The sequence below is a fragment of the Penicillium argentinense genome, assembly GCF_028826775.1.
Source record: "Penicillium argentinense strain IBT 30761 chromosome Unknown utg000011l_segment0_segment0, whole genome shotgun sequence".
NCBI lineage: Eukaryota > Fungi > Ascomycota > Eurotiomycetes > Eurotiales > Aspergillaceae > Penicillium > Penicillium argentinense.
In genome coordinates this window covers 1553877-1581717 of record NW_026622670.1, presented here as the reverse complement: position 1 = coordinate 1581717, position 27841 = coordinate 1553877, and the positions used below count along the sequence as shown (strand labels likewise).

General features: G+C 51.8%; 10 protein-coding genes across 10 annotated transcripts; 3 read left to right on the top strand and 7 right to left on the bottom strand.

Annotated features, from left to right (window-relative positions):
* Positions 1-385: 385 nt before the first annotated feature.
* N7532_011604 (uncharacterized protein) lies at positions 386-1478 on the bottom strand (the record flags this gene model as incomplete). Its single annotated transcript, XM_056624095.1, has 3 exons — positions 386-1120; positions 1230-1355; positions 1413-1478. 3 exons carry the CDS (start codon positions 1476-1478, stop codon positions 386-388), a joined length of 927 nt encoding a protein of 308 aa, XP_056469083.1.
* A 798-nt stretch (positions 1479-2276) lies between these two features.
* Positions 2277-4054, top strand: N7532_011603 (uncharacterized protein; the record flags this gene model as incomplete). Its single annotated transcript, XM_056624094.1, has 5 exons — positions 2277-2657; positions 2801-2905; positions 2972-3619; positions 3692-3818; positions 3876-4054. The coding sequence occupies 5 exons, from the start codon at positions 2277-2279 to the stop codon at positions 4052-4054; spliced, it is 1440 nt and encodes a 479-aa protein (XP_056469082.1).
* A 1262-nt stretch (positions 4055-5316) lies between these two features.
* N7532_011602 (PIG-Y family protein) lies at positions 5317-6453 on the top strand (the record flags this gene model as incomplete). The annotated part of the gene is made up of 1 exon (XM_056624093.1): positions 5317-6453. The coding sequence occupies one exon, from the start codon at positions 5317-5319 to the stop codon at positions 6451-6453; it is 1137 nt and encodes a 378-aa protein (XP_056469081.1).
* Positions 6454-8984: 2531 nt separating this feature from the next.
* On the bottom strand, positions 8985-10309 carry N7532_011601 (glutamine amidotransferase subunit DUG3; the record flags this gene model as incomplete). Its single annotated transcript, XM_056624092.1, has 3 exons — positions 8985-10064; positions 10146-10241; positions 10295-10309. The coding sequence occupies 3 exons, from the start codon at positions 10307-10309 to the stop codon at positions 8985-8987; spliced, it is 1191 nt and encodes a 396-aa protein (XP_056469080.1).
* A 469-nt stretch (positions 10310-10778) lies between these two features.
* On the top strand, positions 10779-13648 carry N7532_011600 (dynamin-related GTPase MGM1; the record flags this gene model as incomplete). Its single annotated transcript, XM_056624091.1, has 3 exons — positions 10779-11073; positions 11142-13151; positions 13212-13648. The coding sequence occupies 3 exons, from the start codon at positions 10779-10781 to the stop codon at positions 13646-13648; spliced, it is 2742 nt and encodes a 913-aa protein (XP_056469079.1).
* Positions 13649-14154: 506 nt separating this feature from the next.
* N7532_011599 (uncharacterized protein) lies at positions 14155-15215 on the bottom strand (the record flags this gene model as incomplete). Its single annotated transcript, XM_056624090.1, has 2 exons — positions 14155-14279; positions 14348-15215. The coding sequence occupies 2 exons, from the start codon at positions 15213-15215 to the stop codon at positions 14155-14157; spliced, it is 993 nt and encodes a 330-aa protein (XP_056469078.1).
* Positions 15216-16862: 1647 nt separating this feature from the next.
* On the bottom strand, positions 16863-18779 carry N7532_011598 (uncharacterized protein; the record flags this gene model as incomplete). Its single annotated transcript, XM_056624089.1, has 4 exons — positions 16863-16936; positions 16993-17964; positions 18021-18359; positions 18422-18779. The coding sequence occupies 4 exons, from the start codon at positions 18777-18779 to the stop codon at positions 16863-16865; spliced, it is 1743 nt and encodes a 580-aa protein (XP_056469077.1).
* Positions 18780-21394: 2615 nt separating this feature from the next.
* Positions 21395-22420, bottom strand: N7532_011597 (mitochondrial 54S ribosomal protein uL15m; the record flags this gene model as incomplete). Its single annotated transcript, XM_056624088.1, has 3 exons — positions 21395-22001; positions 22103-22257; positions 22292-22420. The coding sequence occupies 3 exons, from the start codon at positions 22418-22420 to the stop codon at positions 21395-21397; spliced, it is 891 nt and encodes a 296-aa protein (XP_056469076.1).
* Positions 22421-23003: 583 nt separating this feature from the next.
* N7532_011596 (uncharacterized protein) lies at positions 23004-24976 on the bottom strand (the record flags this gene model as incomplete). Its single annotated transcript, XM_056624087.1, has 3 exons — positions 23004-24109; positions 24186-24459; positions 24527-24976. 3 exons carry the CDS (start codon positions 24974-24976, stop codon positions 23004-23006), a joined length of 1830 nt encoding a protein of 609 aa, XP_056469075.1.
* A 2094-nt stretch (positions 24977-27070) lies between these two features.
* Positions 27071-27253, bottom strand: N7532_011595 (uncharacterized protein; the record flags this gene model as incomplete). Its single annotated transcript, XM_056624086.1, has 1 exon — positions 27071-27253. One exon carries the CDS (start codon positions 27251-27253, stop codon positions 27071-27073), a length of 183 nt encoding a protein of 60 aa, XP_056469074.1.
* Between the last annotated feature and the right edge of the window lie 588 nt (positions 27254-27841).

The window sequence follows — 27841 nt, the reverse complement described above, 5'->3', positions numbered from 1 at the left end:
TGGCGGGAGCAGCCTAAGCGTACAGCAACAAGTCGTGCATCTCAGGTGGCCGCGACGGGCAGATGATCCAGCGACTCTAGAGATCAAAAGGCTGGAAGCAAGATTTACTAAAGAGGTCTCGGTGCGATACATCCATTGGCCTAGAGCCGGAGGCAGGACGCTATGCTCAGTAGATCCAGTTAGTGCTACTAGTGCCGACTGCAGGTGCATGTAGATCATAGGAGATTATCCGCCCCCCCTCCACCGCAATGTATTCTCCGGTACATAGATTGTGAGGGATAGGAGTGCAATGGTTCGTAGGGTAATAGTGTACAATTTTTGCGACCCACTGTTGGTATCCTATGGGATGACTGGTATCTGGAATTTTGTCTCGTGTTTCGTTCGCTCAGCTGAACCAGTTGTCATCCAGCTCGCTGATGTTCATCAAACTATCTCCCTCCAACTGATTGAGGTCTCCAGTGCCCTCACCGAAATTCTCCGTTTCCATAAACAAGTCGTCGAAGCTGGATTCTCCAGGCATGATATCGTCCGTTCCAGTACCTTGCTCAGGGAACATGTTGGCATCGCCGTCGGTCTTTTGCAGCTCCATGTCGAACGCACCCCCGCCAGCAGGAGCCGGAACCGTATTCGTATTATCCGCCGGCAATGAAGCATTCGGCTTGTCGGCGCCGGTGGCAGGTGTGTTGCCAAAGGTCGTTCCGGAGAGGAAGGCTTGGTTGCCCATATCGTCATTGCCAAAGTCAAGATTAAGGTCGAAAGAATTAGAGCCCCCCGTGTCATTGAGAACCGAGTCAAAGTTGAGCCCCTCGCCCCCATTCATTTCTTGATCGGGAGATGCAGTTGTGCCGGGATGCTTCTGCTCTTCTTTCACTGCCACATTCTCGGTCGCTTGGGGTTCTGGCACGGCTGCGGTGGGCGCTAGCGGCTTTGCTGCAGTACCTTCTTCCTTCTTCGCTTCGACCTTTTCGGGGCTTTCAGCCTTCTCGGCAGGTGGTGGTTGCACCTGGGCTGCACTGTTCAGGCCCACATCCTTCATAACTTCATCCTCCGCGGGTTGCGGCACCGCCTCTCGCGCCTTGATAGCTTCATAATCCTTTTCCAGGAATGCTTTGGCGATAAACTGTGACACGTTAGGGGGTCGTTCTTCCAAAAGAAACGCTATAGCCCATGATGCTTTGGATGCGCCCAATGCGACTACGTAATCGCTCCGAGCATCCAATCGGACTCACAATCTGCTGAGAGAGGTTGTCCAGCGCCAGCTGGAAGCTCTCATAATGCATCGGGATGGATCGCTGCAGGTGCGTGCTCGACGGCACCGAGCCGTTCTTTTTGAATAGCCGCCCGGTATCCAGAAGCTGGCCGGGGGTGTTAGCGCCAGCTTGAAGTAAATCTCTTTGGGAAGACGGGCGTACCGTTCGCTCCACCAGCGCGGACAGCTCCGCCAGGGAGTCGGGGTTGGAGAAATTCGCAGTCGCCATGGTGTAGGCGCAGAGGCGGTAGCAGCGGAGCCGAACACAGTCGCGAAGAGCCGACCCTCAGGCGCTGAATGAAACAAGGGGAAGCACAGAGGCGGTACTTGGGCGATGGTTGTACACGGGGCAGCTAAGCCCGTTGGAGTTAGCCAGCTCCCCCCACCCCTAGCCGCTTAACTCTCCCTTACAACTTCTCTTTCCCATCTGCTTCTCGTTTTTTTCCTTGTTGTTCGTCGCGGCTCGAAGCGACTCCAGTGCTAGTGCGTGTGTGTTTCATTTTTCTTGCGTTTCTTCGCTCCTCTCGGTGCTTTGATCTTTGATCTCTCCCGGCCCAGCGCTTCTTCGCTGTCCTCTTCCACCTGCTCCCCCCAACCATCTCGACACGAACCAAGAACGACGATCGAACAACCACCGTGCCCCTCCAACTCCTCAGTGCCTTTAACCGTCTCGCGGTCCTTCGTCAACCCTGACAAAGTTCTTCGATCGCCGTTACCTGCCTCCGTCCGCTCAGTTTTCGCCGGTGCCTGCTTTGTTTGGATCGTGCAAGCTTGGTCTTTGATTAGACTTGCCCATCCAGACCACCCCGCAGCCCCCTTTGATTTGAACATAAAGTCTCCTTTGTCGGCTGCAGTTACATCACTGTAGTCTTTTTGGGCTGTCGCTTCATATTCTTATCGCCGTCTTTGTGGAACCCCCGTCATCGTCGCGGCTTGGCCCAGGTACTATTTTGCATCGGTCGGCCACTACTTCACTCATTCTCCTCGATCGCTTTCCTACCCTAAATTCGTCTCCCGCCCATACACGATGGCCGAAAACGCGTCTACTTCGACTCCTGCTTCCCTGCCGGCGGCACCCCAGCCTGCTGCTGGTGCTCAGAACCAGCAGTATGATGCTGCCCAGGGTAATGGCCAGACCAACCCGTCCCACATGCCTCCCCCGCCGCGGCCTCCTGTGATCATCCCGCAGAATACTAACCCCATTCCGACTGCGATAACCTCGCCCATGTCCGGAAACATGATGTCTCCGACCAGCGCTGGTGGTTACGTTCGCCGCGCCGCTCCCGAACCCAACAAGAGAGCTCTCTACGTCGGTGGCCTCGACCCGCGGGTCACGGAGGATATTCTCAAGCAGATTTTTGAGACCACTGGCCACGTGGTCAGCGTCAAAATCATTCCGGACAAGAATGTAAGTACACGAGTGAGATCCGAATCCCACAGCCTTTCCCCTGAGACTCGCTCAATATGGCATACCTGCCATTTGCGAATCGCAAGGGCCTGCGTTGAATGGGCCACATATATTTCTGTGCTGACTGGAACTAATCACTATAGCAGTTTAACAGCAAGGGGTACAACTACGGCTTTGTTGAGTTCGATGACCCCGGTGCGGCTGAGCGGGCTATGCAGACCCTGAATGGGCGCCGCATTCACCAGTCGGTAAGTTCTCATTGTTTTATTTGCTTCCCCTTGATGCAACTCCTGACCGCTTGATTGGTATTGCAGGAAATCCGGGTGAACTGGGCCTATCAGTCCAACAACACTAACAAAGAGGACACCTCCAACCATTTCCACATCTTCGTCGGTGACCTGAGCAACGAGGTCAACGATGATGTCTTGCTTCAGGCCTTCTCCGCGTTTGGTTCGGTTTCGGAAGCCCGTGTGATGTGGGATATGAAGACTGGACGTTCGCGTGGATATGGGTTCGTCGCCTTCCGCGAGCGCCAGGATGCCGATAAGGCGTTAAACGCAATGGATGGCGAGTGGCTGGGCTCTCGTGCCATCCGCTGCAACTGGGCCAACCAGAAGGGCCAGCCCTCCATCTCTCAACAACAAGCTATGGCCGCCATGGGCATGACCCCGACCACCCCCTTCGGCCACCACCACTTCCCTACCCAGGGCATCCAGAGCTACGATATGGTCGTCCAGCAAACGCCGCAGTGGCAAACTACCTGCTACGTTGGTAATCTGACGCCTTACACGTCTCAGAATGACCTCGTGCCGCTGTTCCAAAACTTTGGTTATGTTCTCGAGACTCGTCTGCAGGCTGACCGAGGCTTCGCCTTCGTCAAGATGGATTCGCACGAAAATGCCGCTATGGCTATCTGCCAGCTGAATGCCTACAACGTCAACGGTCGCCCTCTCAAGTGCAGCGTACGTGCCAACCCAGCGTTGTTTTTGTCTTACCCCAACGTCCAGAATTCAACACTAACTGCTATACTATAGTGGGGCAAGGACCGCCCCCCAACCGGCCAGTTCGACAACTTCTCTCCCCAGCAAGGCACCGCTGCCTTTCCTAACAGCCCCGGCTTCTTCCCTCAGTATGGCGGTCCCGCGAACCCCATGAGCCAAGGTATGTCCTCATCTCCACGAACTCCTCGACGAAAACGCACTAACCGCCGGCGGCCAGGTCCTGCACCTGCTGGTCGAGGCTGGGATCAGGGTGCGAACAACTTTGGCGGCCCCGCCATGCCTGCTCAGGGATTCCCCCAGGGTAATGCTGCAGGCTACGGCCGTGGCCAGCCGATGTCCCCGTCTGGTAACTGGGATCAGTCCAACAACAACTTCAATGGAGCCTACCAGGCGTAGATATCTCCTTGAATGGCACGCTGGAAGCTATACTTGCTGTTATAGCTGAGTGAGGCCAGGCGCAACTGTTTGATACCGGCTGTCAATTGGCTGAATCATTCCGACCTCGCCAGTTTCAACTTTACCTTACCCCTTTCGTTATCACACCCATCCCCCCTCTTATTTCTGATTTATTGTTGAAATTGTATTTCCAAGTGGATTTCCTGAGCGATCAAACTGCTTTTCTCTGAATGGAATTTGTGTGTTGTGCACCGAATACCCCAAGTCCACTTTGCTGGTTCGATATTTTGCCCTTTTGGAGTGTGCGAGCACCCTTTTCAAGCCCCTTTTCCTGGATGTTTGATTCTTGTTCAGTGCCCCCGAAAATAAAAGCGATTTCCCTACTCTCTTTCTATGCTTCTTTGGCCCTTCGGCCTGTTCTTGTGGATTCCTTTTGCTTAGCTTCCATTGCATTTCCCCAGTACATGTATTGTGCTATACCGAATTTGCTTCTTGTCTTTTCTTTTTCTTTATAGGCCCATCATATTCACTTTGTTTGAGATTGCTTCTTTCATCGTTACTCAAAAGATGATTGTTTCTTTCATTTCTTCACGGGTTCTTTCTCGGTTTACAATTTGGCTGATGGAGAAATGTTCTTTTTATTGCCTCTGAAGTATTCGTATATGCCCGTTATGAATCTCCTTCGTCGTGCTTGACACCATCGGTTCTTGCGATCTTTTCCTATTTCATGCCTGCTGGCGTTCTAGCCGATATACCAATTTGCCTTTTTAGCCGTGCTATTTTTCTTAGCCCCCTTCGACCTTGTCTTTTGTCGCTCTAGATTTGTTGGCTGACGACTTTCTTGTCCCACCTGCTTCCCCCTATGCTTTTATGCACGGTGCCCGATGATTGCAGTTGGTGTTACCAGTATCAGTAAGTAGCCAGATCTATCACGTTCGCAATGGACAATACCAAAATTTGCTTCAAATTTGCCATCTAGTAGTTGTAAAGCAGCTTAGTATTTAATTTTCAGCAATTTTTGGTCTTTTGTGTAGTCTCAAAAGAGGTGCTGATGAATGGCTGTTGTACAAGTAGTATGATGTTTATGCCTGAGGCCAACATAAGCTCCAGTTGCCGCGTCCCCGTACCCACTTCGTCAATCCGACATATCAGAATAAACCACAGCGCCAGGGCAGTCGACTTCCACCCGATCTGCACTTACCAATGCTGGGCGACTGAATGCCGGAGAGCTGATGCCCCAGCTCACTCTTCTATCTGCGCCAATGGACGATGGCGAAAGCAGCAAGGCGGAGTTCGCAGCGGTCGACGGACCACCCAATCGCGCGCGGTCAGGAAGCGCAAACAGCGGACACAAGCGAAGCCTCTCGGGCTCACTCCTCTCGCGACTTTCCTTTCTCCGCATGAGCCAAGCGACACAATCGGAATCTGGAACACAAAGCATGGAACAAGACGGCGACAGCGAGGACATCGCGTCCTCCTCGATAACCGCCGAGAGGACGGCTTCTGGCAAGGCCATGTCGGCCGTTATACAGCAGCAGCGACGGACACGACGACGGAGGGGCTCCTTGCGCAAGACGGCGCTTCTCGGGACGCGACTCGAATCGAGGGATAAGCGGGCGGCGGCGAGGTCTGCAGAGGTTATTCGAGGGGAGTCCGTTCGACACCATACGGACGATGTTCCGCGCTCGTTACGGGAGCAAACGTCGCCTACGGACGATTTCAATGCGGCGAGTGGTAGCTTCGATGACGATGGCGCACCAGCGCAGCCTAGTTGGTTCAGCACAAATACGGCGCAGAAGATCATTCGCTCCTCTGTTGCGCGCCGTCGGCAGGGATTGCCGGCACACAACAATATGCTTGGTGAAGAGACGGGCACAGACGATGAGGAACTCATGTCTTTCCCCCGCATGAGCGCAAACAGTTCCTCGGTTGGCCCTGGTGGCACCAACAAGAATGCTTCGACATCGGCACTACACATACCTACTCAATCCTCGGGCTCCGAGTCATATGGTTACCCTCTTTCAACGGATGCAGCTTACCGGCCTGTGCATCGCAAGTCGTCGCCTTTGGCAACTCACTCAGTTGAGATGAAGAGCAACTCGGACATATCGTGGGACTACTCGGAAACGGAGTGGTGGGGCTGGATTATTCTCATTGTGACATGGCTGGTATTTGTCGTGGGAATGGGGAGCTGCTTCGAGGTTTGGAGTTGGGCATGGGATGTTGGCGAGACGCCGTATGCGCCGCCCGAGCTGGAGGATGATCCCACTTTGCCAATTGTTGGATATTATCCTGCATTGATTATTCTCACTGCTGTCATGTCCTGGGTCTGGGTGGTTGTGGCATGGGTCGGCATGAAGTACTTTAAGCATGCTAATATATCAGGCGACGATAGCTGATTTGGGTAGGCTATGTGTTATTTTCGTATAGTATTAAGATACCAGACATTTTTATGTTTAATTTCAATTCTCGTTAGAAAGATCAGAGTTCATTTCCTGAGAACGTGGGTAGCGTAAGTGTAAATTATAAAATACCAGCATCCAAGGCACTTTTGTTATGCCTGATAGCAACAGTGTCCGTATGAGAGTACCTTAGTATTCGTTCTTGGACGTATGTAATGGTTCACAAGTGTTCGTTACGGGAGAGCGGTACTGCGGCAGTACTCATGCAATATTCGCTCGAACTGATTTCAGGTAAGAGTCGGGCGTAGTACGGCAGGCGACGAAGTGAATGAACGGGTTGTAGTGAGTGAAGGCAGTACGGCGCCAGGCAGCACCCCCCATCCAAGAACCACACCATTCTCTCCTTTTTTTTTGCATCCTTCTTCTCTCCTGATTCCTCATCCTTCTCCGTCTGTTCTTCGACCTTAGCTTCCGGCGGCTGTCGAATGCGAACTCAAGCAGCAACGCATTAACATTCTGGGTTCTACTCTACCCGGGAGGTGTGCTTTGCATCCTTCAACAGCAAACACTCACTCACTCTCTTTCATTCTCTTCTACCTGTCCCTCACCCTCTCTTTCTCCATCTCTCCCTCGCTGTCTTCTCTCTCCCCCTCCCACTTCCCTCGCTCTCTTCCACCTCGCTCTCTTCCACCTCGCTCTCTTCCTCTATTTCTCTATCTTCTCTCCCTCCCTCTTCTCTCCCTCCTTCTTCCATTCTGGAACTTTTACCGTCGGCAGTCGCCGGACTCGAATTCGAGCAGCAACACATACACATGCTAGGTATTCACGCAGCCTGTGAGGCAAGGGCTTTAAGAGCGACCCAGCTGCCTCAAGGAACGTACCATCAACTGACAGTCAAATGAGTTCCCTCGTTCCCTTTCCCCCCTGCTCAATTGTAATTTCAACATGGATAATCTTAAATGGCACTCGCTGAAGACCGTCGGGCCTGACGCTTCCTATGACAGCACCTCGATCAATCTGAGAGCATCTTATTTTCTACATTCTGTTGCTTTCCTCTGTTCCGATCTACTGAAACTAACTAACGAGTGAGGGCAGGCTTTATACTTGGATTGTGAGCTTTGGGCTTTAAAATCGACCGGATTGTCTTGAAAAATATTTCCTCGGGGTAAGAATCCCCGACAAACAGCCACATGGCATCTCTGAATTCCTTCTTCCCTCCCCTTCCTCCCCCTGCTCAAGATGAAAAAAGAATACATGTCTCTTTCATTCTTATAGCATTCGCTGATTACCCCTGGGTTTGATGCTGGAAGCCTATGACGCCAAAACTTGTCTGAGAGCATTACCATTTTATCTTTCGCTATTCTCCTCCATATTTATCTACCCGATGGCTAATAAATGTGGGTGGACAGCAACGCACATGATTCCTATGCCCGAATCATGGGTCGTGAGTTTCATATGGACTGGGCTGTCTCAGCTATATCGCCTCAAGGTAAGAATCCCTGACAGACAGCCATATGGTTTCTTTGGGTTTCTTTTTCCCTGCAAAGGAATGATGATTTTTAGGTAAGTTTCTGAAGGTACTCGCTGAAGGCCCTCGGGTCTGACGCTAGGACCGATGACGCCAAAAATTTTCTGAGAGCATGGCCTCTTTTTCTTGCTTTGTTCCACTCTACTTTTATCTACCGATGGCTAACAAGTGCGGACAAATTTTTGCATATATCAAATGTCTGGGCTTCATGTGGACTGGACTATCTCGGACTAGATTGCTTCAAGTTATGTATCCCGAGCAAGCCTCCATGTGGCCCTTCTCTGATCCTTCCTCCCTGATCAAGATGACAAGATATGTTTCTCTTTCCTACCGGCACTCGTCGAGGTCCCTCCTGGTGTGATACCGAGAGCTTATGACAGAAAATTTCCCTATCTGAGAGCAGGTCATTTTCGTTCTTCATTATTTCACCCTTCTTTTAACTACTGAAGATGGGTAACAAGTGAAGATAAACAGTGACACATGCCAATCTCATACTTTACTAGCGAGTTGTGAGTTTCAAACTGGAATTTTTCAGGGTATTTATTAGTATGCGTCCCACGCAGACAGCCATATGCCTCCCGAGACCCATTCTTCTTATGCAGGATGACTACTACACTTTCTCATGACACCCGCTGATTTCCTTCGGGTCTGACGCTGGGCGCAGATGACGAATAGCTATGTCTGAGAGCACTGCCTTTTCATATTTTATGGTTTCTCTCTATCTCCCTTGACATCTACTGATATCTCAGCAAGTTGAAGGCCGCTGTCTCAAATGCTGTCTACCTCTATTAGGTCAATTTTTATTTCGTTCTTGTTAGAATTCACATTACTTTGCGTTCTTGATTCATATTGACTATTTCAACCAAAACTCCGACGACTCCGCTCACAGCGTTAGGTATCATTCGACTGCATAGGTACTGCCATCCGAAACCTTGACAAACATCAACAAGACGCTTATGCTTTTCATGCTCAAATTATATCCCTTCAATAAAGCCTTTGATCAGTGTGTTACCGCGCAAGCTGAGACGTGGCCTGACCGGGGCACATCCAGTACAACCCCGTTGCTGCCGCCGACGGCACTGGGTCCGTAGGTTTCGGTATCTGGCGGTGGGACCGTCGTGGCTGGTGCAGTACTGACCAGACCCTTGGAGCTGGCGTAACAGGACGATCTGTCGTGATTAAGGTCTTCGCTATAGAACTCGTCTAGAATGGGGTGCAGCATAACGGTCTGCTTGTGAATGGTGACCACCGAATTGGCTGGCACCGAAACCCAGTTGTCTGCAAAAACGTAAGTATTCAATTTCACAAGTTTCAATGAGAGTCGAGAAATTGACAAGGGGATCTCACGTCGTTCGAAAGTGATAGGTTCGCTTGCCACCAACACAATATCAGCCCCCTTGTCATGGCGCTCCATTTTAAAATGACCCTTCGTCTTGCCCTCTTTCCACTTCGTCCCAGACGAGAAGTATAAACTAGCAGGCTCGTCGGTCTTGCTGCTAATATACCGCGTGCAAACCACAGTATGGCCGTCCGTCACAGCAAAATTGAGAAGACTCCTGGTCTCCAAATTGGATACGTTGTGCTTCTGAGGAACCTCTTTCACAAGCTCATTGATCTTTGCAATTGTTTTCATCATGACGCGTCGCAAAACGGCCTGGCCAAAACCCTCCGGTCCTGGATCCGAGCTTGGATCCACGCCTTCTTTCTCAAGAAGATCAAGGAACAGCGCAAAAGACCACTCGCTGTCGGTGCCGCCCTTAACGCCCAAGTACCACTTGTCGGCCAATGAGTCGGCCAAGGGTCGCTTGATGTACTGGAATCCACCGATACCACCGTTGTGCATCCACATGAGAGTCTGGTGCTGGAATGGGTGGCAGTTGTTGTCGGCCAAAGCACCCTCAGTGGTGGCACGCACATGTGCGAAGATCAGGTTGGAGCAGGTCTTGGAAGCTAGGCGTTCTAGGTTCTCGCAGTTCCAAGCTGGAAGCGTTGATGTGAAGATGCAGGGCTCGGGACCAAGTTTAGGGTCAGTGTAGAATCCTACACCAAATCCATCGCCATTGACAGGCCGCCGATTATCCTAGAGTTAGAAGTCAGCTAGGTGATTTCCTTTTTCTGCTGGCACTTTAGGCCATAGAAAGCTGAAATGGCGGGGACATACCAATCGTAACCTAGAGTCATATGACTGAGTAAGAATAGAATGACTTGGTTCCGTGACAAGTTTGCTGAGGCGAATCTCGTTAAGCCCCTTGTAGATCTGAAGATGTGTCTGTTAGTCGTTGATCACCAATGCACTTGGGCTTGACTCACCAGAAATCGGCACATATTGGCCGTTGATTAGGCTCGCTGGACTATATGAAGGCAATCAAATGGTCAGATATCTATGAGGTGTATCCTGAGCGCAAGTTCAGTGTAGCTCGAGCGGTCGCTGAAGCCCAAGTGTCCCAAATTGTTTGAGCTGACAATCCGATGTTGGGCGTTGAAGATGAAGCGTCACCGACTATCGGCAAGGACGCAGATACCCAGTCAAGCCAACCACAACTTGGCAATTTCAAACCACCAAAGCACCGAAATCGAGAACAGTCGAAATGATAACTCGAGAATTATTCAAGAAGCGAAAAAAAACCCCCTTAGACCAAGACGCACTCACTTCCCTTGCACAGCACGTCATTGTGATCCACGTGACTGCGGGCTACGGCGGGCGAAGCGGCCACTTGCGCGGGTCACGTTGATGTCAGTGCCGAGCATCTTCCACTTTACTCTTCTTCGTCTTGCATGAGAAGCAACAACAGCCATGAGCGGGAGAATCCTCTCCCATCGACTCGCCCCGCTGGTGCGGAACGGTGTGGCCCGCAGCTTTCATAACGCAGGCTCGAGGACAGGAGGCCTACTGCGCGCCAACGGTGGCGCCGCTTTGAGGGGACGCGCATGGCCGATAGGCGCGAGTGCTATCCACAATGTGCCAGCCGTCCGAGCCTTCTCGTTTGGACGAATTCTACCGAAGCTTGCCCTCAAGCTTTTCCGGATTCCAGCGATGTTTGGAGGAGCTACGGTCGCAGGCTTGGCTTACTTCCAATATCAAGCAACCCGTACGTGACTCGATCCATGTTTCATTTCTTTTTTTTGAGAGATACGCTTCCTAACGATCGTTCTCTAGAGGCTGGAAATTATGCAATCGATCTGTTCAGAAACGCCGGAGAGACAGCAAGCAACACAGCATCGAGCTTATTCCAGGGTCTTCAGGATGTGGCCGAACAAACACAACGCGGATGGAACAAGACGACTGAGGAAGTCGCAGTCCCCGATTGGCTACAGAAGATCCTCCGACTCGACGAAGAATCTCAGTCCGGAGGCTCAGGTGGAGGCAAAGAACCACAAGAGGGTCGAGCAGTGGTGGGAGGAGCTGCTGTCACCGGTGCAGCTTTTGGCTATGATCAGTCGAATGAGGACGATTCCCGGGGCGAGAAAGAGGTCGCCGAGGATGATCAGATGATGTTGTTGACTCGCAAAATGATTGAGATCCGGAACATCCTTCAGTCCGTCGGTCAATCAGGCACTCTCACACTCCCCTCTATCGTCGTCATTGGATCACAATCTTCCGGCAAGAGCTCAGTCCTGGAAGCTATTGTGGGCCACGAGTTCCTGCCCAAGGGTTCCAACATGGTCACCCGGCGACCGATCGAGCTCACGCTGGTCAACACACCGAATGCGCAGGCGGAATACGGTGAATTCCCAGCTCTGGGACTCGGCAAAATTACCGATTTCTCCTCCATTCAGCGCACCCTGACGGATCTCAATCTCGCTGTTCCGGAGAAGGACTGTGTTTCGGATGATCCCATCCAGCTGACAATTCATTCGCCCAACGTTCCGGATCTGTCTATGATCGACCTACCTGGTTATATCCAGGTCGCGGGACACGATCAGCCTCCAGAGTTGAAGCAGAAGATCGCAGACCTCTGTGACAAGTACATTCAAGCACCAAACATCATTTTGGCTATCTCGGCGGCCGATGTCGATCTTGCAAACTCGACCGCTCTGAGATCCAGTCGTCGTGTGGACCCCCGAGGAGAGCGCACAATTGGTGTCATCACTAAAATGGACCTTGTCGCCCCTGAGCGAGGCCATGACGTTCTATCCGACAAGAAGTATCCTCTTCGACTGGGCTACGTTGGTGTTGTTAGCCGAGTTCCCCAGACGACAGCCCTGTTTTCCCGAGGCTCTGGAAATATCACAAGTGCCATTCTCAAGAATGAGAACGCTTACTTTTCGGCCCATCCGGCTGAGTTTGGTGCTCATTCGGAAACCTCCGTGGGTGTATCTACGCTGCGCAAGAAATTGATGCATGTCCTTGAGCAGACCATGGCATCGAGCTTGTCAGGCACCAGGGATGCCATCAGCCAGGAACTGGAAGAGGCAACCTACGAGTTCAAGGTGCAATACAACGATCGGCCTTTGAGTGCGGAGTCCTACTTAGCCGAGAGTCTCGACAGCTTCAAGCATTCTTTCAAAGCATTTGCCGAAGGCTTCGGTCGACCGCAGGTCCGGGAGATGCTTAAGGCCGAGCTCGACCAGCGCGTCATGGATATTCTAGCCCAGCGTTATTGGAACAAACCAGTAGATGACCTGGATCCCCCATTGGCAGAAATCGACCCTTTGAAGGACCTGCCTAAGGCTGACCCTGAGTCACTATTCTGGCACCGCAAACTAGATGCGTCCAGCTCTTCCTTGACAAAGCTTGGAATCGGCCGACTCGCCACCACCGTGGTTGCCAACGCCCTTCAAAACCATGTGGAGTCGCTCCTGGCATCTTCCACTTTCGCTTCTCACCCGGGAGCACACAAGCAGATCACCGATGCCTGCAATAGTATCCTGAATGAGCGATTTTTCAGTACTAGTGACCAGGTAGAGAACTGCATCAAGCCTTATAAGTTCGAAATCGAGGTTGAAGACTCCGAGTGGTCCAAGGGAAGAGAAAACGTTAGCAAAGTTCTCAAGGGAGAGCTTAAGGCATGCGAGTCCGCCATCAAGCACACAGAAGATCTCGTTGGGAAACGAAAGCTCAAGGATGTGATGGCATTCATCGACAAGGTGCGGAAGGGTGACGTAGTATTGGAGGGCGACGGTTCTGGTGGCGCCGGCGGCTTCAGTTCGGCCCTGCTTGAGAGAGGTAAGTCACATGCTTTGATTTCAAAATTTGTTCTGAATACTAAACTAATTCGCTTTGTAGGACGCGAAGGTGTCTTTCTCCGTGACCGAGCCGATCTCATCAGGATGAGAATGATGGCTGTTCGATCCAAGCAGTGCGCCACGCAAAAGAACAAATATTACTGCCCCGAAGTCTTCCTCGACGTCGTCGCAGACAAGCTCACCTCGACAGCTGTGCTGTTCCTCAACGTCGAGCTGCTCTCTGAATTCTACTACAACTTCCCGCGTGAGTTGGATATGCGCCTCGGCCGACACCTCTCAGACGCCGAGATCGAGCGCTTCGCCCGTGAGGATCCTCGAGTACGTCGTCACTTGGACATTATTCGCAAGAAAGAGTTGCTCGAGCTGGCACTGCAGAAGATCGAGGGTATTAGACAGCTGGATGGCCGCAGCATTCACCGAAACTCCGACCGTGCGCAAGTTGCAAAGGAGACTCGCAGCCGCTGGAATATCTTCTAAGGATGATCTGTTCGACCTAACCCCTACCCCTTGCACACATCCCTTGTCTGGTACCTCGTTCAACGCCCTACTTGTAATCTTTGATACCTTTCTGTCGTCTCAATATTCCCCCTCTTTTCTGGTTTTGGATAATATCCTAGGTTTCTTTTCTCCGCTCTACCTGGAATGTCCATGCCTTTAGATAAGTTGCCTTTTGTACATACACCCGGAGTCGAAACCAATCTTCTCAGATAAATTATCGAGTTCAATATGTTTCTCGAAGTTGAAGGATCTGGGTCCATGTCCCGTATTGACTTTCTGTGTCGTATATTCCCGGGTGAAGTCATGTCCTTGGTATTGCACCTCATTCATAAGTGATATCAAACTGCAGGAACGCCATTCTCCAGGCAAAAATACAATCCCAAAGAAGAAAAAGAAAATTGCTGAGGCTGTGAAACAACAGAGAAATATTCGTGCTGAGATAGCGCACATGCTGGCCGAGATGAATTATCATCTGAGTCGGCAGCTTAGGCACTTTCCATCTCATAAGTTTTATTTCGAAGATCAGCGGGCTCTTTTGAGCCCTCTCGTTTTGGCGGTGAATAAGGCTGATATTCGCCATCGATCCGAGCAGAGCGAGAGCGGACGTTAACTGATGCGTCTGAGACCGAATGTGAGCCATCTGGAACTTCAAACCTTCAGACTGATCACTCTTCATACCTGGTAATTCATATACTTGTTGTGAATTAGAACTCGATGTTGGATGGAAGTAGCTTCCGGGTAACTCCGCAGCCACATCTCCTTTCTGTTCTGTTTCGTGCTGCGAGGGTGTCGAAACGTAGCTCCCTGTTCGTCGCTTAGACAATGATCCCCACCGTGGGTGTTCGATCCATCGTGGTTGCTCAGTCATAGATTGGTTTGATGATGTTGACATCCGATCTGTCTCTAGCCGTGGTGACTGTAGAGATGACTGTAACAGATGCGAGCTGGAAGGGTTGGCAGGGTTGACGGTCTTCAGTTTCCCATCCTCCATGAAAGCCTGTAAGACTCCTGCATCAAGAAGCTCGGCTTTCTTAATCAGACGATCCACCAGTACTTTTGAGGCTGCTTTCATCTGGCTCTTCACATAGGACACGAGCGTCAGGTTGCATTCGATCTGAATATCCTCTCGTAAATAAAGTCCGTTTTCCGGTTCCCCGTCGACGCGGAACTCCTTAGGCAGACGAGGCTCGTTAGGCTGATTCCCTCCGATGCGCCATTTGCTCCGGATATCGATTCCCATGGGCACGAAGGTGTGTGTCTGTAGACCCCATGAGGTGTTATGGAAACACCCCTTGAAGCTGATCTTGCCTGATCCCAGCTTGCCGAGGCCGGGCACGTACTGCACTCGCTCGGTGATCTCATACCACGTGGAATAATATTCATCTGCGGCAGCGTCTCTGGGCGCCTTTATCGGTCGATATGATAGCACAAGCGGGTTGAGTGTAATTATCTCGCCGTGGCTGTGTAAGATGTCCAGGGCCAACTGGCGGGGCACGCAAGACGGGATAGGCGTGATGTTGATATATGATTCTTTTTTGCGCATCATCTTGCTTGTTGAAAATATATTTACAGGTGTATATCTTTTTCAGTGTGCAGATAGGCCGTTAATGTAGCTAACGCTCGAGGTGTAAGGTGATGGAGATTGTCATCTCGCATTGCAGCGGCCCCTCGTATTCACTCACCTGCTTACGGCAGAAGCCTAGAAATGTATATTTAACTAGTCCCCGCCATAAGATTGCTCACCGCTGCCTTCACCGCCAAGATATTGGTACTTACTACTGGTAGTACACTCAAATGTATTCTAGCACTCTCGAGTGGTTTTCTGAAGTTCATTGACTTTCCTAATAGAGGTTCTCTAACCTCTTTACATCCTTTGATTTTTCTGCAACTAGGCACTTCATTTATTCTTACAAAATATTTCATTTCTCTGAGATTCCACTAACAAGACGGTAATAGATCTTGGGCTTACCATGTGGTACTACGGACATGCCGTTACTATGGCAATTTTAATATAGAGAACTGACCGCAGCCCAGCTATCCAGCCAGGGAACACGATCGAACCTTCTCTCAAAGTGCGCAGTCATGAAGAGACCTATCATCTGGGCGTTAAATATCTCTTTTCTCAAGCAAGAAGAGAGCGGCCTCTCACGTCAGCTTTGAAATTCAGCCCTAAGTAGTTATAGGGTTGGGCTCCTTTCCTCAGAGAATGAGCTCGACGTGGCTGTGGGGCTGGGATTGTGGCTTGAGTGAGCTCTATAGAGTTCTTGTTGAGAAGAGAGATCTTCTGAAGCAGGAGGTGGGGGGTTTCGAGATTTCAGTCACAGGTACAGCAAAGGCCCATTCAAAAGTTAGTTCAAGTAGAAAAACTCCGTTCTCTGAGGCGCAGAAATGATTTTTCTCTATGAACAGAGTTGAGGCTATGGTTCGATCTCCTCTTAACACCAAGTTTCCTCGTAATGGGGACGGGGCTTCAATGTATACTATGCACGTGTTGTGCTGCGCCATCTGTTGTCATAAGGTGGCTGGAAAACTGGATGTTAGATGCTGGATGAGCATTCAAGAATGTGAAATATCTCAGTATGAACTTGTCAATAATTAGTGGCCTTCGGTTTTGGCCGGCGGTCATTTCCCAGATGGTCTGCATCAAACTAAAATGGCACATCACACAGCCTCTACTAAATGACAATTGAAGATTACCATTAAACAAAATCATTGGCTTGGTACAAGCTTTAGACCACGATCCCAGACCCAGTCTATCTATTCCATAGCGTACAACCCAAGAAAAAAGAAGCTGAAACTGATAAATGAAAAGGGAGTGCGAATTAATGCTTTTTCCTCTCCGGTCCCAGCACAAGCGGGCCTGTCGGAACAAAACGACCTCGGTTCGCACCAATGCGACGAGGGAAAGTATACACGGGAGAGATGAATGGCACAGGCCGAAATCAACTAAGGGTACCAATGGCAGGTCATCAAAATCGAGAAACGGGTAGTGGATATGTCTATCACAGGAACAAAAAGAAAATAAAATAACCAAGTGTTTAACAAAGTGGCATGGGGCGTGGCGTTTCAAAATGTGTCGGTGAAATGGACACGGGGGAGGATTCTGTCCGGTTTGAAGAGAGGTAGAAGATAAGGTGGTCGGCTGTATGTTACAGACGGGGGAGGGGTTTGACATGGCTTGCATGCACAGTGTTTACTCGCGAGAGACATCACGGCCAAACAGGCGGGCCTTGATCCAGTCGACGGCGACCAGAACACGGTTGCGGGCTGTTAACGAGGTTAGGGTATTGCAAAGAACACTCTTCGAAGCAAAGGGAACTTACTGCTGAAACACATGCTCAGGTAGGCACTGCGCCAGAAGAGGTAGGTCAGGGTACCACCGCTGGCAATGTTACCAGACAGCCAGGAAATATCGGCAACAGCACGCTCCTTGCCAATGTAGGCCAGACTACCCTGGTGGGAGTACTGGAAGGGTCCGATCTGCTTGGTGCGGCGCAGCTGCTTCTGGCGTTCGCGGATCTCGTCGAGGATCTCGTTGCGCTCGTCGTTGGACTTAGCCTGGGACTGGGTGTTGGACAGGTGCTGGAGCTCCTTCTCGATGGCGTCGGTCTTGGCCATGGTGTTGAACAGGCGGGCCAGGAAGGCACCCTCCTGGCCGGCAACCTGGGCAGTGGGAGCATAGTTGGTGATGGCGCAGTCGCCAACGGCCCAGATGTTCTCGGCACCGTTCACGACGAGGTATTCGTTGACAGCAAGACCGCGGCGGGAGTTCTTCTGGGCGGGGATCTGATCCATCAGGTCACGGATCACGGGGCGAACAGCGTTACCGGTGGCCCAGACGAGTAGACCGTAGGGGATAGTCTCAATAGCCTTGGTTCCGTCGGGATTGGTCACCTCAGCCTCGATGTACTTGTCGGTGACATTCTTGACCATGGTCTTGGTGCGGATGGTGATCTCCTCCTCCTTGAAGGTCGATTCGGTGTAGTCAATCAGTTGCTTCGAAAACATGGGCAGAACGTTGGGCAGAGCCTCGACGAGAGTGACGTGGAAGTTGTCCTGAATCTCGGGAATCCACTTCTTCAAGTCATCGTTGAAGAAGTCCTGCAGCTCACCAGCGAACTCGACACCAGTGGGGCCACCACCGACCACAACCATGTGCAGCAGGCGCTTAACCTCGTCGGGAGTCTGATCCTTGAACATGGCAGTTTCGACACAGTCCATAACACGCTTACGAATGTTCTGAGCATCGTTAACCTCCTTCAGGAAGCACGAGTTCTCGCGAACACCGGGGATACCTGAGCATGATCCGTTAGTTTCCCGGTTGAATTCGGATAGAGAGGAGGTTGCCTACCAAAAGTAGCGTTCTCGGCACCAACACCGATAACCAGCATATCGAAGGGGACCTCGGTGTGCGAGATGTCACCCTTGATCTCGGAGTCATCACTGATGTACACGACGCGCTTCTCGTAGTCGATCTTGGTCGCCTCGGCTTCAAAGAACTTGACTGTGGCCTTCTTCTGACGGAGAATGTTGCGAATGGGCTCCATGATCGAGCGGTGCTCGATCAGACCGGTGGTACATGATGGCAGCAGGGGAGTGAACAGGAAGTAGTTACGGGGCGAGACGACAATGACGTTGTAGTTTTCGGTATCGAGTTTCTTGAGCAGGGAGACGGAGCCCCAACCGGTTCCTACGGGAGCGAAGGGATTAGCAATTGAGCTTGGGAAGCTCTTGGGCGCGACTGTATCATACCGAGAATGACCAGGGTCTTCTTCTCAGGGTCGGGCTCGATCTGCTCCTCGGGGTGACGCAGAGAGTAGATACTGTAGGCGAGGGCGCCGGTCAGACCCAGACCGGTGAGCCAGGTCAGACGCCAGGACCAGCGCAGGGCCCGGAAACGCTTCTTGGGCTTGGGAGCGGGCGAGGGCGAGGGCGCGGCGTCGGCGTAGCCGCGACGAGCCACGCGCGAGACGGACTGGACGCTGTTGGCGCGGATTGGCTTCGCGCGGAGAGCCTGGGAGGCCGAGGTCGAGATCGACCGGCGCGACAGCGAGGACAGCTGCATGATCGACCGAGACGCCATCGAGCGCATCGCTGGTGTGCCAGCCATGACGGAGGAGCCCAAGTCAGATGGGGATGGAGATGGGGATGAGGAGGAGAAAGCAGAGCAGAGCAGAGTCACAAGTCGAAAACCAAAAATCTTTGATAAGGCGATTGCGTTGCTGTTTCGGGCGAATCGGTGTGCCCGCCGGGTCCCAAGGGGGCGCGGTACATCTGCGCCCGCGCCTTTTTGTATGGCGTGCGGAGGTACCTCCCCGGCCCAGCGGAGCTGCTCTCGCACATGCGGTGCTACAATTACGCTAGATTCACAGAAAAATGCTTAATGCACGGCGCTACATCAATTGGACTCGTCGCAGGGTGCAATTGTCCGTAACCGCGCTTTGAGTGACCATTGCTCTGTACTCCGTCTCGAGTCGAGCGGGATCAGCGGGGAGCTACGGCATTCGGGACCCAGTTTTAATTTTTTTTTTCTGCGGCAAAATGGCCGCGAAAAACGAGAAGGGAAAAAAATTGGAGACGTGAGGGGAGCTCCCGGTGAGGAGAAATTAACCGCTGAGGAGATAAGCGTGGCTGATTCTGTCTCCAATTTATTTCTGTCAGTATAATTCTCCTAATACTCCTCATGGAGGCAGGCATGTCTCCCTTAGGGTACTCTGCATGTGACCCCCTATATACTCCGTCTGTGACACCATTGGCATCTTCTCCTTTCCTGAAAGACCCCTTCCCCCCATTCGCCCCGAAATCATCCGACGTGCGGCTCCGAGATATATCGTGGGCTCGATAGCTCTCCTCGCATGGGCTTGGACTTTGGGGCGTAGCCCAGCCCTATACCTGAGGGACGGCAGAATCTGGGGAAGCCATCCCTGGTCCACTTCCACCCACGGCCCCAATTTCACCCCCCTCAAGCCCCTACCCGAGCTGCTCGAGGCTATCGGCGAGACTCGGCGCGAGTCTAGGAGTACTGAAGCCCCAGCAGCCCCTAGCAGTCATCAGCCCCTCGAGCCCCAGCTTCGGCTAGCTGTCACCTGATGACGTAGACGTAGCGCGGAAGATTCGCCATTGGAGGGTGGAGGATGGAGAGGCTCTGGGCGGTTTCTAGAATGGTTCACCGACTGGCTAATCCATAGCTCAATCTTCATCGTCGGTTGGAACGGGCAAGTCGCGGCCGAATGTCTCTACATAGGATTCCATTGTACCTATGTATGGAAATACTCCCTATTTACCTAGGTGGGTAGAAAAGGGGTTGTCGAAAAGGTGTCACACATCACAGTCAGCCCGATTCGTGAGCACCCCTTTGTGTAATGATTCTAATGCGTAATGACTCCTTTTTTTCACGATGATCATTGCATCTCCGTCTGCACTTAAGAAGTCATTCTATGTATCGCGTGCCAGTGTTGACCGTTGATCAGAATCGAGCTCGACGGAGCATTTCGTTCCGAACAGGTACCTACTGCAAGGCACTAGATGGAACCTGTGGTAGTCGCGCGATTCCATCTGTAGCCGGACCCAACATCATGGGACAATCAAGCTCCGCAACATCGCGGCCAACTCGGGCTGATCTATCCCAGTGGCATTGACTAAGTAAATAATGACTACAGGGAATGAGATGAATACCAATTACGGAAGCTCTTCAACTACTTCTTTTCTTTTGCCATTCCACCTCACGACTGCATGAGTTGACTCCGGCTTACTGTACACAGACGTTTCTATTTGTATTCGCACATGAATGTACATATACCGATCGACGAATTAAATCGACACCCCCAATGCCAACGTGGCTGGTAGATCCCTTCCATGCGCGTTGGATTTTCTCCTGAAGATCATACGCACTAAACACGGCCGACCGCCCATGTTTCCAAGAAAAGATCCAGGGACGGCTTATCTGATTCATCTGATCTCCTCTGATCCATCTGAGTTCAGAAATAAAATACACGCTGTCGAAATTTCGACACTACTATTATAATCTCTCCAACGCAGCCCTTTCTTTGGTTGGTAGGTACCAAATTAGGCGGATCTATGAAGGGGTCAGGACGAGAGCCTTCTTGTCTCCACACCGTTGTCATTGGGCAACCCCGTGTAGTCTGCATTGTTTCGCCTGGGGTTGACTGAAAAAACAGGTCACGGACTATAAATGGTTGTTTGGATTGTGATATCCTACCTAGGTATAGAAACATCCGTTCAGAAATAGTTTTCAAGTTGATTACGTTCAGAAATCCACTTGCATTCTCATGGAAACCTCATAATCAGAGTAGTATATCTAATATTTTGCCCCTGCTTAGTTGTTTCTTAGGCCGTGGTCGGCAGTAACGATTGGCCTCAAACTATTTTCACAAATATGAAGGTGGAGAATTTTGAATACATATGATGGCCAAGTACAGATTGCAGTACTACAGGTCTTGTATCATTTCAGAGTCCAGTTGCTCTGCTTTTAACCGGTTAGCGGCCATTGGTATTCCAGGCATGCCAGAAGCTTGGAACTACCAGAACGCTAAATCTGAGCTTTGAAATCATTGCCTTCATCAAGTAAATAATCACTGATAACAAAGTTGTATGACAATCGCATATCCAAAAAGCTATTTATACATATATAATGCTCAAAACCGAAGACAATAGGAAACATTTCTAGATGCTCTCAACCCAAGTTCCAAATCACAGAGAACAAGGCTACCAAAGTCTGTTCTCCGGCAGAACCTTCTCCTTCTTGACACCAGCAGTCGACTTACGCTCCTCAGGCGAACGGAAGAACAACGAAGGACCCTCCATAGGCTTAAGAAGGTGACTGAGGTAACCACGGTGGGCAGGATCGCGGTAATACTCGATATCGCGACGACGAGTCGGGTCCGGGAGACGGTAACGGAAGCCGACAGCCTTCATTATCGCCGACTCGGAGACGTCCTCGGTCAAGTTGTCCGCCTTGAGCAGGTCCTTGGAGCCGCTCTCAGCGGACCAGGCCATGGACACGAACGGATGCGACTCCATGCGCAGGATGTTTTCGATCGCCTTGCGGGTGTAGTAGCGGGTTGTCACGGAGCCGCCGGTGGCCTCGATGGCCTCGATGGCGGAGGCGGAGGCACGCGAGACGACGAGGTGGATGGGTTGCTTCAGAGCGGAGTCGGTGCCGCCCAGGAGCTTGACGCCTTCTTTTGCTTGGTGGATGCAGCGCGAGTGTGTCAGTTCGCGGATTGTGATGGGCCGCGCGGGATCGATGCGGCCTTGGTCGATCCATTCTTGGATGCGGGATAGATTCACGGGGGCCATTTCCTTGGCGAATCTGGTTGGTGTTAGAGATACTTTTGTATAAAATAGTGTGATGTCTCTCTCATCGAGCAACTGAAAATTCGAGGACATGCGTAGAGGGCCAGAAAGACGTACACATTCGGGGCTCCGCGTTCACCGTGAACAACAATATCGGGTGTTTGACCACCATTGAAGCCAGCCGGGACCTTTCCATGCTGCTTCTGACCCTTGTGACCACGACCGGAGGTCTTACCCTTGCCGGAAGCCGGACCACGACCTCGTCGGATGCGCTTGTTGTAGGCGGAGGGATTGTCGGAGAGGGACGAGAGAATATGCGCGCCGCGGGCTTTGCTGGAATTGGGGCGTGAGGAAAGCCAGTGATGAAGCCTGGGTAAATGGCTTGGCGATGAATTGTTGAAGCTGCATAGGCAGCCCCATCAGTCGTGGAGTCATGGTGTCGATGGGCTGGCGAAGTTGTTGGCCGACCCCGTCCGGCCGCTCGAGATCTTTGATGCGGCGGAGAAATGTCGGGCCGGCAGCGACAAGTGCGCATGGCCTACTTATGCACAGAACGGCATTACTCCTGGTTCGATCAAGGTGCTTTTTTAATGCTGTTGTCAATGGAAATGCAAGAATTTTTTTTTTCTGTAATCCCTGAAAGGAAGTTTTACAATGGAGCAGATAGTATAGTATGTGGTAAAAATCTAAAATCTTCATCTTTGCGAGGCCTAATGTCTGCAAAAAAATAAACGCCTGTTATGCGAATGCGACTGCGGCGATGTCCCAGTTGCCCACGAGTTAAAAAAAATAAGCCAAAGATTTAAAAATGCCGTAAAAGCCATCCTGCCACCCGAGTGTGGAGGTGAGCCATAAACCCTTCTAGTCTGGTAAAACGCCGGACAAAATGCTGATGGTTCTGTACATGAAGCCAGGAAAATAAAAATGATCAAGATAAAAAGATATACAGTGAAGGACAAGGACTTTCATAAGAGTTCGTCGTAGCGCGGTTAAGTCGTCAGAAACAGATGCAAGGAAATTAGCCGGTGTAAGGCTGCGAGGGCGGGAAGTAGGGTTGGAAGGGCCCCTGGCTCCATGCATCGTGTTGAATATAGGGCAGCAATCCCGTCTTGCGATCGGCCGATGTCTTCCCCAGCGGTTGATAGTGCATGTGGTCGAATGGAACACTGCGTTGCGGCTGGAGAGACGAGGTCGGGGGCGGGATCAGCAAGGTGTTGACGGAGCGCACCGGGCGGTAGGGGGAGTTTCGGTTCTCGAGAAAGTAGGACGGAGAGAGGTGGTTTTGTGGGGTGTGGACCGAGTAGGCAGAGACAGCAGGCGAGACTGTACCAGCCGATACACCGTAGGGGCCCTGGGGGTGACGTCCTAGCTCAGGAAGCGAAGGCCCGTTGTACATTCCCGATGGTACAGACGAGACGCCAGCAGGCGGCAATTGCTGAGCCCAGTTCTGAGTCCGATTGTATACAGGAGGCATCAGAGCAGGAAGTTGCGACATGGCGGTAAGGGGAAGATGTTGAGACATCGGGTTGGAGGAAGACGGTAGGTTAGGAGGTGGAAGACGTGAAACGGAGCCAGCCATCGATGCATGACCGACGGGGGCAGAGGTAGGAGTCATGGGCGGCAAAGTCGGCATACCAACCATCGTCGTCGGCACTGTCAAGGCAGGAGCCGGAAGGGTAGTCGTCCGAGCAACCCGTTTCGTAGGATGCAGCTCATTGTCCTCATCCCGGCTGCGCTTGCGAGAATTCTGAGGAGTCTGGTCGAGAGACGATGGGGTAGGGTAGGGCAGTCCAGGGACTGGCATGTACCAGTTTGGCTGCGAGTTCGGTCGAAGCACATCACCTGGAGGAGAGGGCAACTTGGAGGAGGGCGACTGGGGCTGGAGACGCGGCGGCGAGAGACGCAACACGGGGGCGTCGGTCTCGAGAGGCAGCTGCGAAGCCCTGTTGAAAAATTCGCCAAACAGGCTCAGCTTAGTGTGCCAGCGAGCCCATTCGGCCTCGGAGGCGAAGAGGTCGTATCGGATGTTGCTGAGGAATTCAACCTCCATAATGTGGATCTCTTGCACCGCGATGCCCGAGACCTCGGCCCACGTCTTATTGGTGTAGGTGTTATCGTCGAGAACTGCAATGAGTCAGTATTCGTTCAGCGAATCAGACAGCCCGTATTGCGGGCGGTAAAGCGATAAGCCGACACTTACACTTATTGCCAAGCATCAACGCAACCGTCATGAGGCGGAATTCACTGCCCTTCTTGCCCTTGACGCTTGCATTGAACTTCTTCAAGCGATAGATGAACAGCAGGGCCAGTAAAATCACGTTCTGGCTGACCTGTGTAGTCGACAAAATCGTAGCAACCCATTTTTGGAATCCGGCAGCCGGGGCGGCTTCGGGGACAAGTGACGGGACTGGCTGTCGTCGGTCTTCGATAGCTTGTAGCTTGGAAGTCTTCTCGAACCAAAATAGACAGGTCATCTGTGTAAAGAGTACTCAGTTAGGACATTTGAATCGCAATTCAGCATGGAAGCCCGTAATATCTTACCTGAGCAGCAAACTCGGCCAGACTGCCCTTGGTGTTGTTAATGGACGAAGGGATCCGTAGTTGCGAGCCTCCAGATGTCCCTGATGACTTCTTTTGCGCCGGTTCCGAGGCGGGAGCTTCCTTCACGGGGGCGGGTTGACTGTGCGGCTTCATGGCCGCCATCATCGAAGAGGAAATCGAGTCGAAATTAGGACGGGGATGGCTGTACATGTGGGAAGGGAGGCCGTGAGTCTTCCCTCCATAGCTCATGGATGGAACCGCATTGTAAGTCAACCCGGTCATGTCGCTGGGCGGGGTTGGAAGACCGTCCCGAAAGGGAGCAGTCCAGGAGGATCCCGAGGGCTCGAAAGTCGGCTTGCGGTGGGAGGTGTCCTTGGCGGTGAGGTCTGTTGTCGGAGTGATAGAGCCCGAAATCAAGGCAGATCGAGAATTCCACGTTGGGGGAGACATAGGGACTGGTGCGATGTAAATTCAAGGCCCCGCCGACACATGGGAAACGGTAGAGAGGTGGAAAGCGTTGGAGAATATCAAAGAAAATGCAGGCCGAGGACACTCAGTGGCCCATTATTCCACGGATAGTGCCTTCCTGGGTTGTTTCGTTGACGGATGTTCGAAAGGTGGTTGATTCTGGAGGGTTGTTGTTGCCGGAAGTGAATCTGCCGCTTTGTCGAATCTCCGACGCAATTGTATAGCGGCAACGAACGGGAACGTGAGCAAGCGGTCGCTTTGTCGGGGTGAGCGATTCACGCAAGAGAGAACAATCGTTCTAGATTGGTGAAGGCGAAAAGTATTAAGAAGTTCTTCACTCCAGAGGGGCAAAGAATGATGTATATGGAAAGGGCCAAGCCAGGCCCATAGATTCGAGAGACAGGCGAACTAAACCAGACTAGAGGGAACCGCCCATCTAAGAGTGGCACCGAAAGTAAATTCGCAAATAAAAATGGGGAAAATCAAAAAGCGACTTCCCAAAGGAACCTTCACGGCTAAGCGGGAAATAAAATAAAAAAAATGAGGAATAATGAAGGATGAAGTCAAGGCATCATCTCCATCCTTTTACCGCAGAAGATCAAGTCCACTAAAGGGAGAGGAGCCAGGGTAGGTTGACCCATCCGGAGAAAGCATGAGCGGCCATTCGGGACAGAGTTTGACCCGGACGCAGGTCCAAAGGGTTGATCCTCCTTTCTGGGCTCGTTTGGGTTCCGGTTTGGTCAATCTAGAATTGATTGTCTCTGGGAGGGAGAAGTGGGAAAAAATAATTTAATTAAAATAATAACGATAAAAAAGGGAATGGAAATACCGGTTGATGTCAGAGCCACCAGGGGTGGTTGGGGGGTCACAAGTGGATGCAGGGCCTAGAAAGGGTAGGTCGCAGAGTAATGTTTACGGAGGTCACTGGTCCCGGCCGCAGAAACAGCCCTAGGCGGAGCAGGGCGGAGGGATACTGAGTATGGCGTAGCGTGGGTGGAAAGGGGGGGAAGGTGAAGACACGAAAGGAAGCGGGCGGAAAATGGGTGGTCAAAAAAAAAAAAAAAAAAAAAAAAAAGGCCGAAAAAAAAATGAAAATGAAAACCGGAAAAAGGAAAGGATGGGACAGGATCAGAACTATCGGAGGACAGATCCAAGACCTTACTGGGGGTTCCAGGACCCATATCAGATCCAATAATAAGACGGGTTTAGCGTGTTGCAACCGTCGGCCCAATGCCTGTGCGAGTTTAAATTACGCAAGCTCGGTACCCAGGTATCCGGGATACCACTTCGTTACCCTAGGTAGCCTAATACGGACGAGAGCCCAGAGAACGGTCCCAGTCGCACCCTAAGTATGCGCAAGTATGTATGCCTCCGTGCCGACTACAAAAAAGGGTTAAAGGGGCATCGTCTGTCAAAGCTATCTAGGGCAAGAGAGGTGGCTGATCATTTTATGTATAGACCGAAAGAGATATGGGTCAGAATGAAGAGAATAAATCGATTGGACCGAATGAATCGACATCAAATAAAGGAGTTTGCAAGCAACGTCGGGGAGGCTCATGAAAGGGCTATGGATACTGTAGGTGCAGTGGCATGTACGACGATTACGAGAGCGTACGATAGTCCAGCTGGGCAGGAGGGACTACCAACATCGTGGAGACTGCAGCGAGCAAGGCCAACCGAAAAAGAACGGGTCAGCCTCACCAGTTGCCTGCTCACAGACGAAGTGACTAGCAGAACGACGCAGGCGACATGAATCTTGGGCAATGGGCAGCAAGCGGATCCCAGGGGGGCAAAACCTTACCTAGTGTGACGGTAATAATGAAGGGAGAAGGCGGCAGGGATGGGAATCGGACGCCTCGCAGCTGCCGATCGGCGTACGAGGTATGTAACCGGCATGTAAGGACGGGCAATGCTGAATCAGCTGCATCGTATTCCGCTGGGAGAGGGGAGCCACCACACTCCCACAGGCTGCCACTGGCACACTCTGCCACTACCGCTGCTGGTCCTCGGAGCCCACTGCGACGACGGCGACTAGGCTCGCGCGGCCCCGGGCCTCTTCGCCCCAATCAAATCGGCCTAGCCGGATCCCATCCCAGCTTCTGGCGGAATGCCAGGATGGAAGGCTCCACCCGACTCAATGCTCGTCTCGTTCTGCTGCTGCTCGTTGAATCCGAGCCACCCGCCTTCGGTGGCTGAGAGTCCCGTGAGAAGCGCGCCATGACTGGCTCCGGTCCGTGTGCGCCAGGCCTGCCTGTCCATGGTTGGTCTCTTTCCGACCGTCCCCTCCACCCCGAGGCTAAACCCACTGGCAGGCGCTCACCAGGTCGAACGCAGTACGGAAGTCTTCCAAAATGCCATCATGACACCGTTACCCTACAGGTGACTAATCGCGTACCCCCCGGAGATCGTCCGTGATTGGGTCTCCTCGTTCTCGTCTCCCATCCTTGCCAGTACGAACTTGAAATGTGCTTGCCCACTGGTGCTTTGCGTTTGGTGGTTTGTCGTGGTTTTGGCCTTCGGAGGCTGGATCCTGCGTTTTCCGACCGCGGTCTCTGCATTCCTTCCTTCCTTTCATCCATCTCCATATCAGCGATCGCCAATTTTTTTTCATCTTAGACGCCTCCCCTAGTCCGTTCTAGGGGCTCCTCATTTTTTGCTTTGAACCTTCCGGGTCCTTCGGGCGTTGGTCGGACACTCGGATGATAGTCCTTTCTTTCGCCTCGGTAGCGCTCCCCTTCCGTATCTGCATTTTTCTTTTTTTGCTTTGGAGTTGGGGTTTTTGCTTTGAGAAGGGTGCATTTCCTTGTTTTTGTTTTTTAATTTTTAATCCAGGTGTCCGGTCTAGCC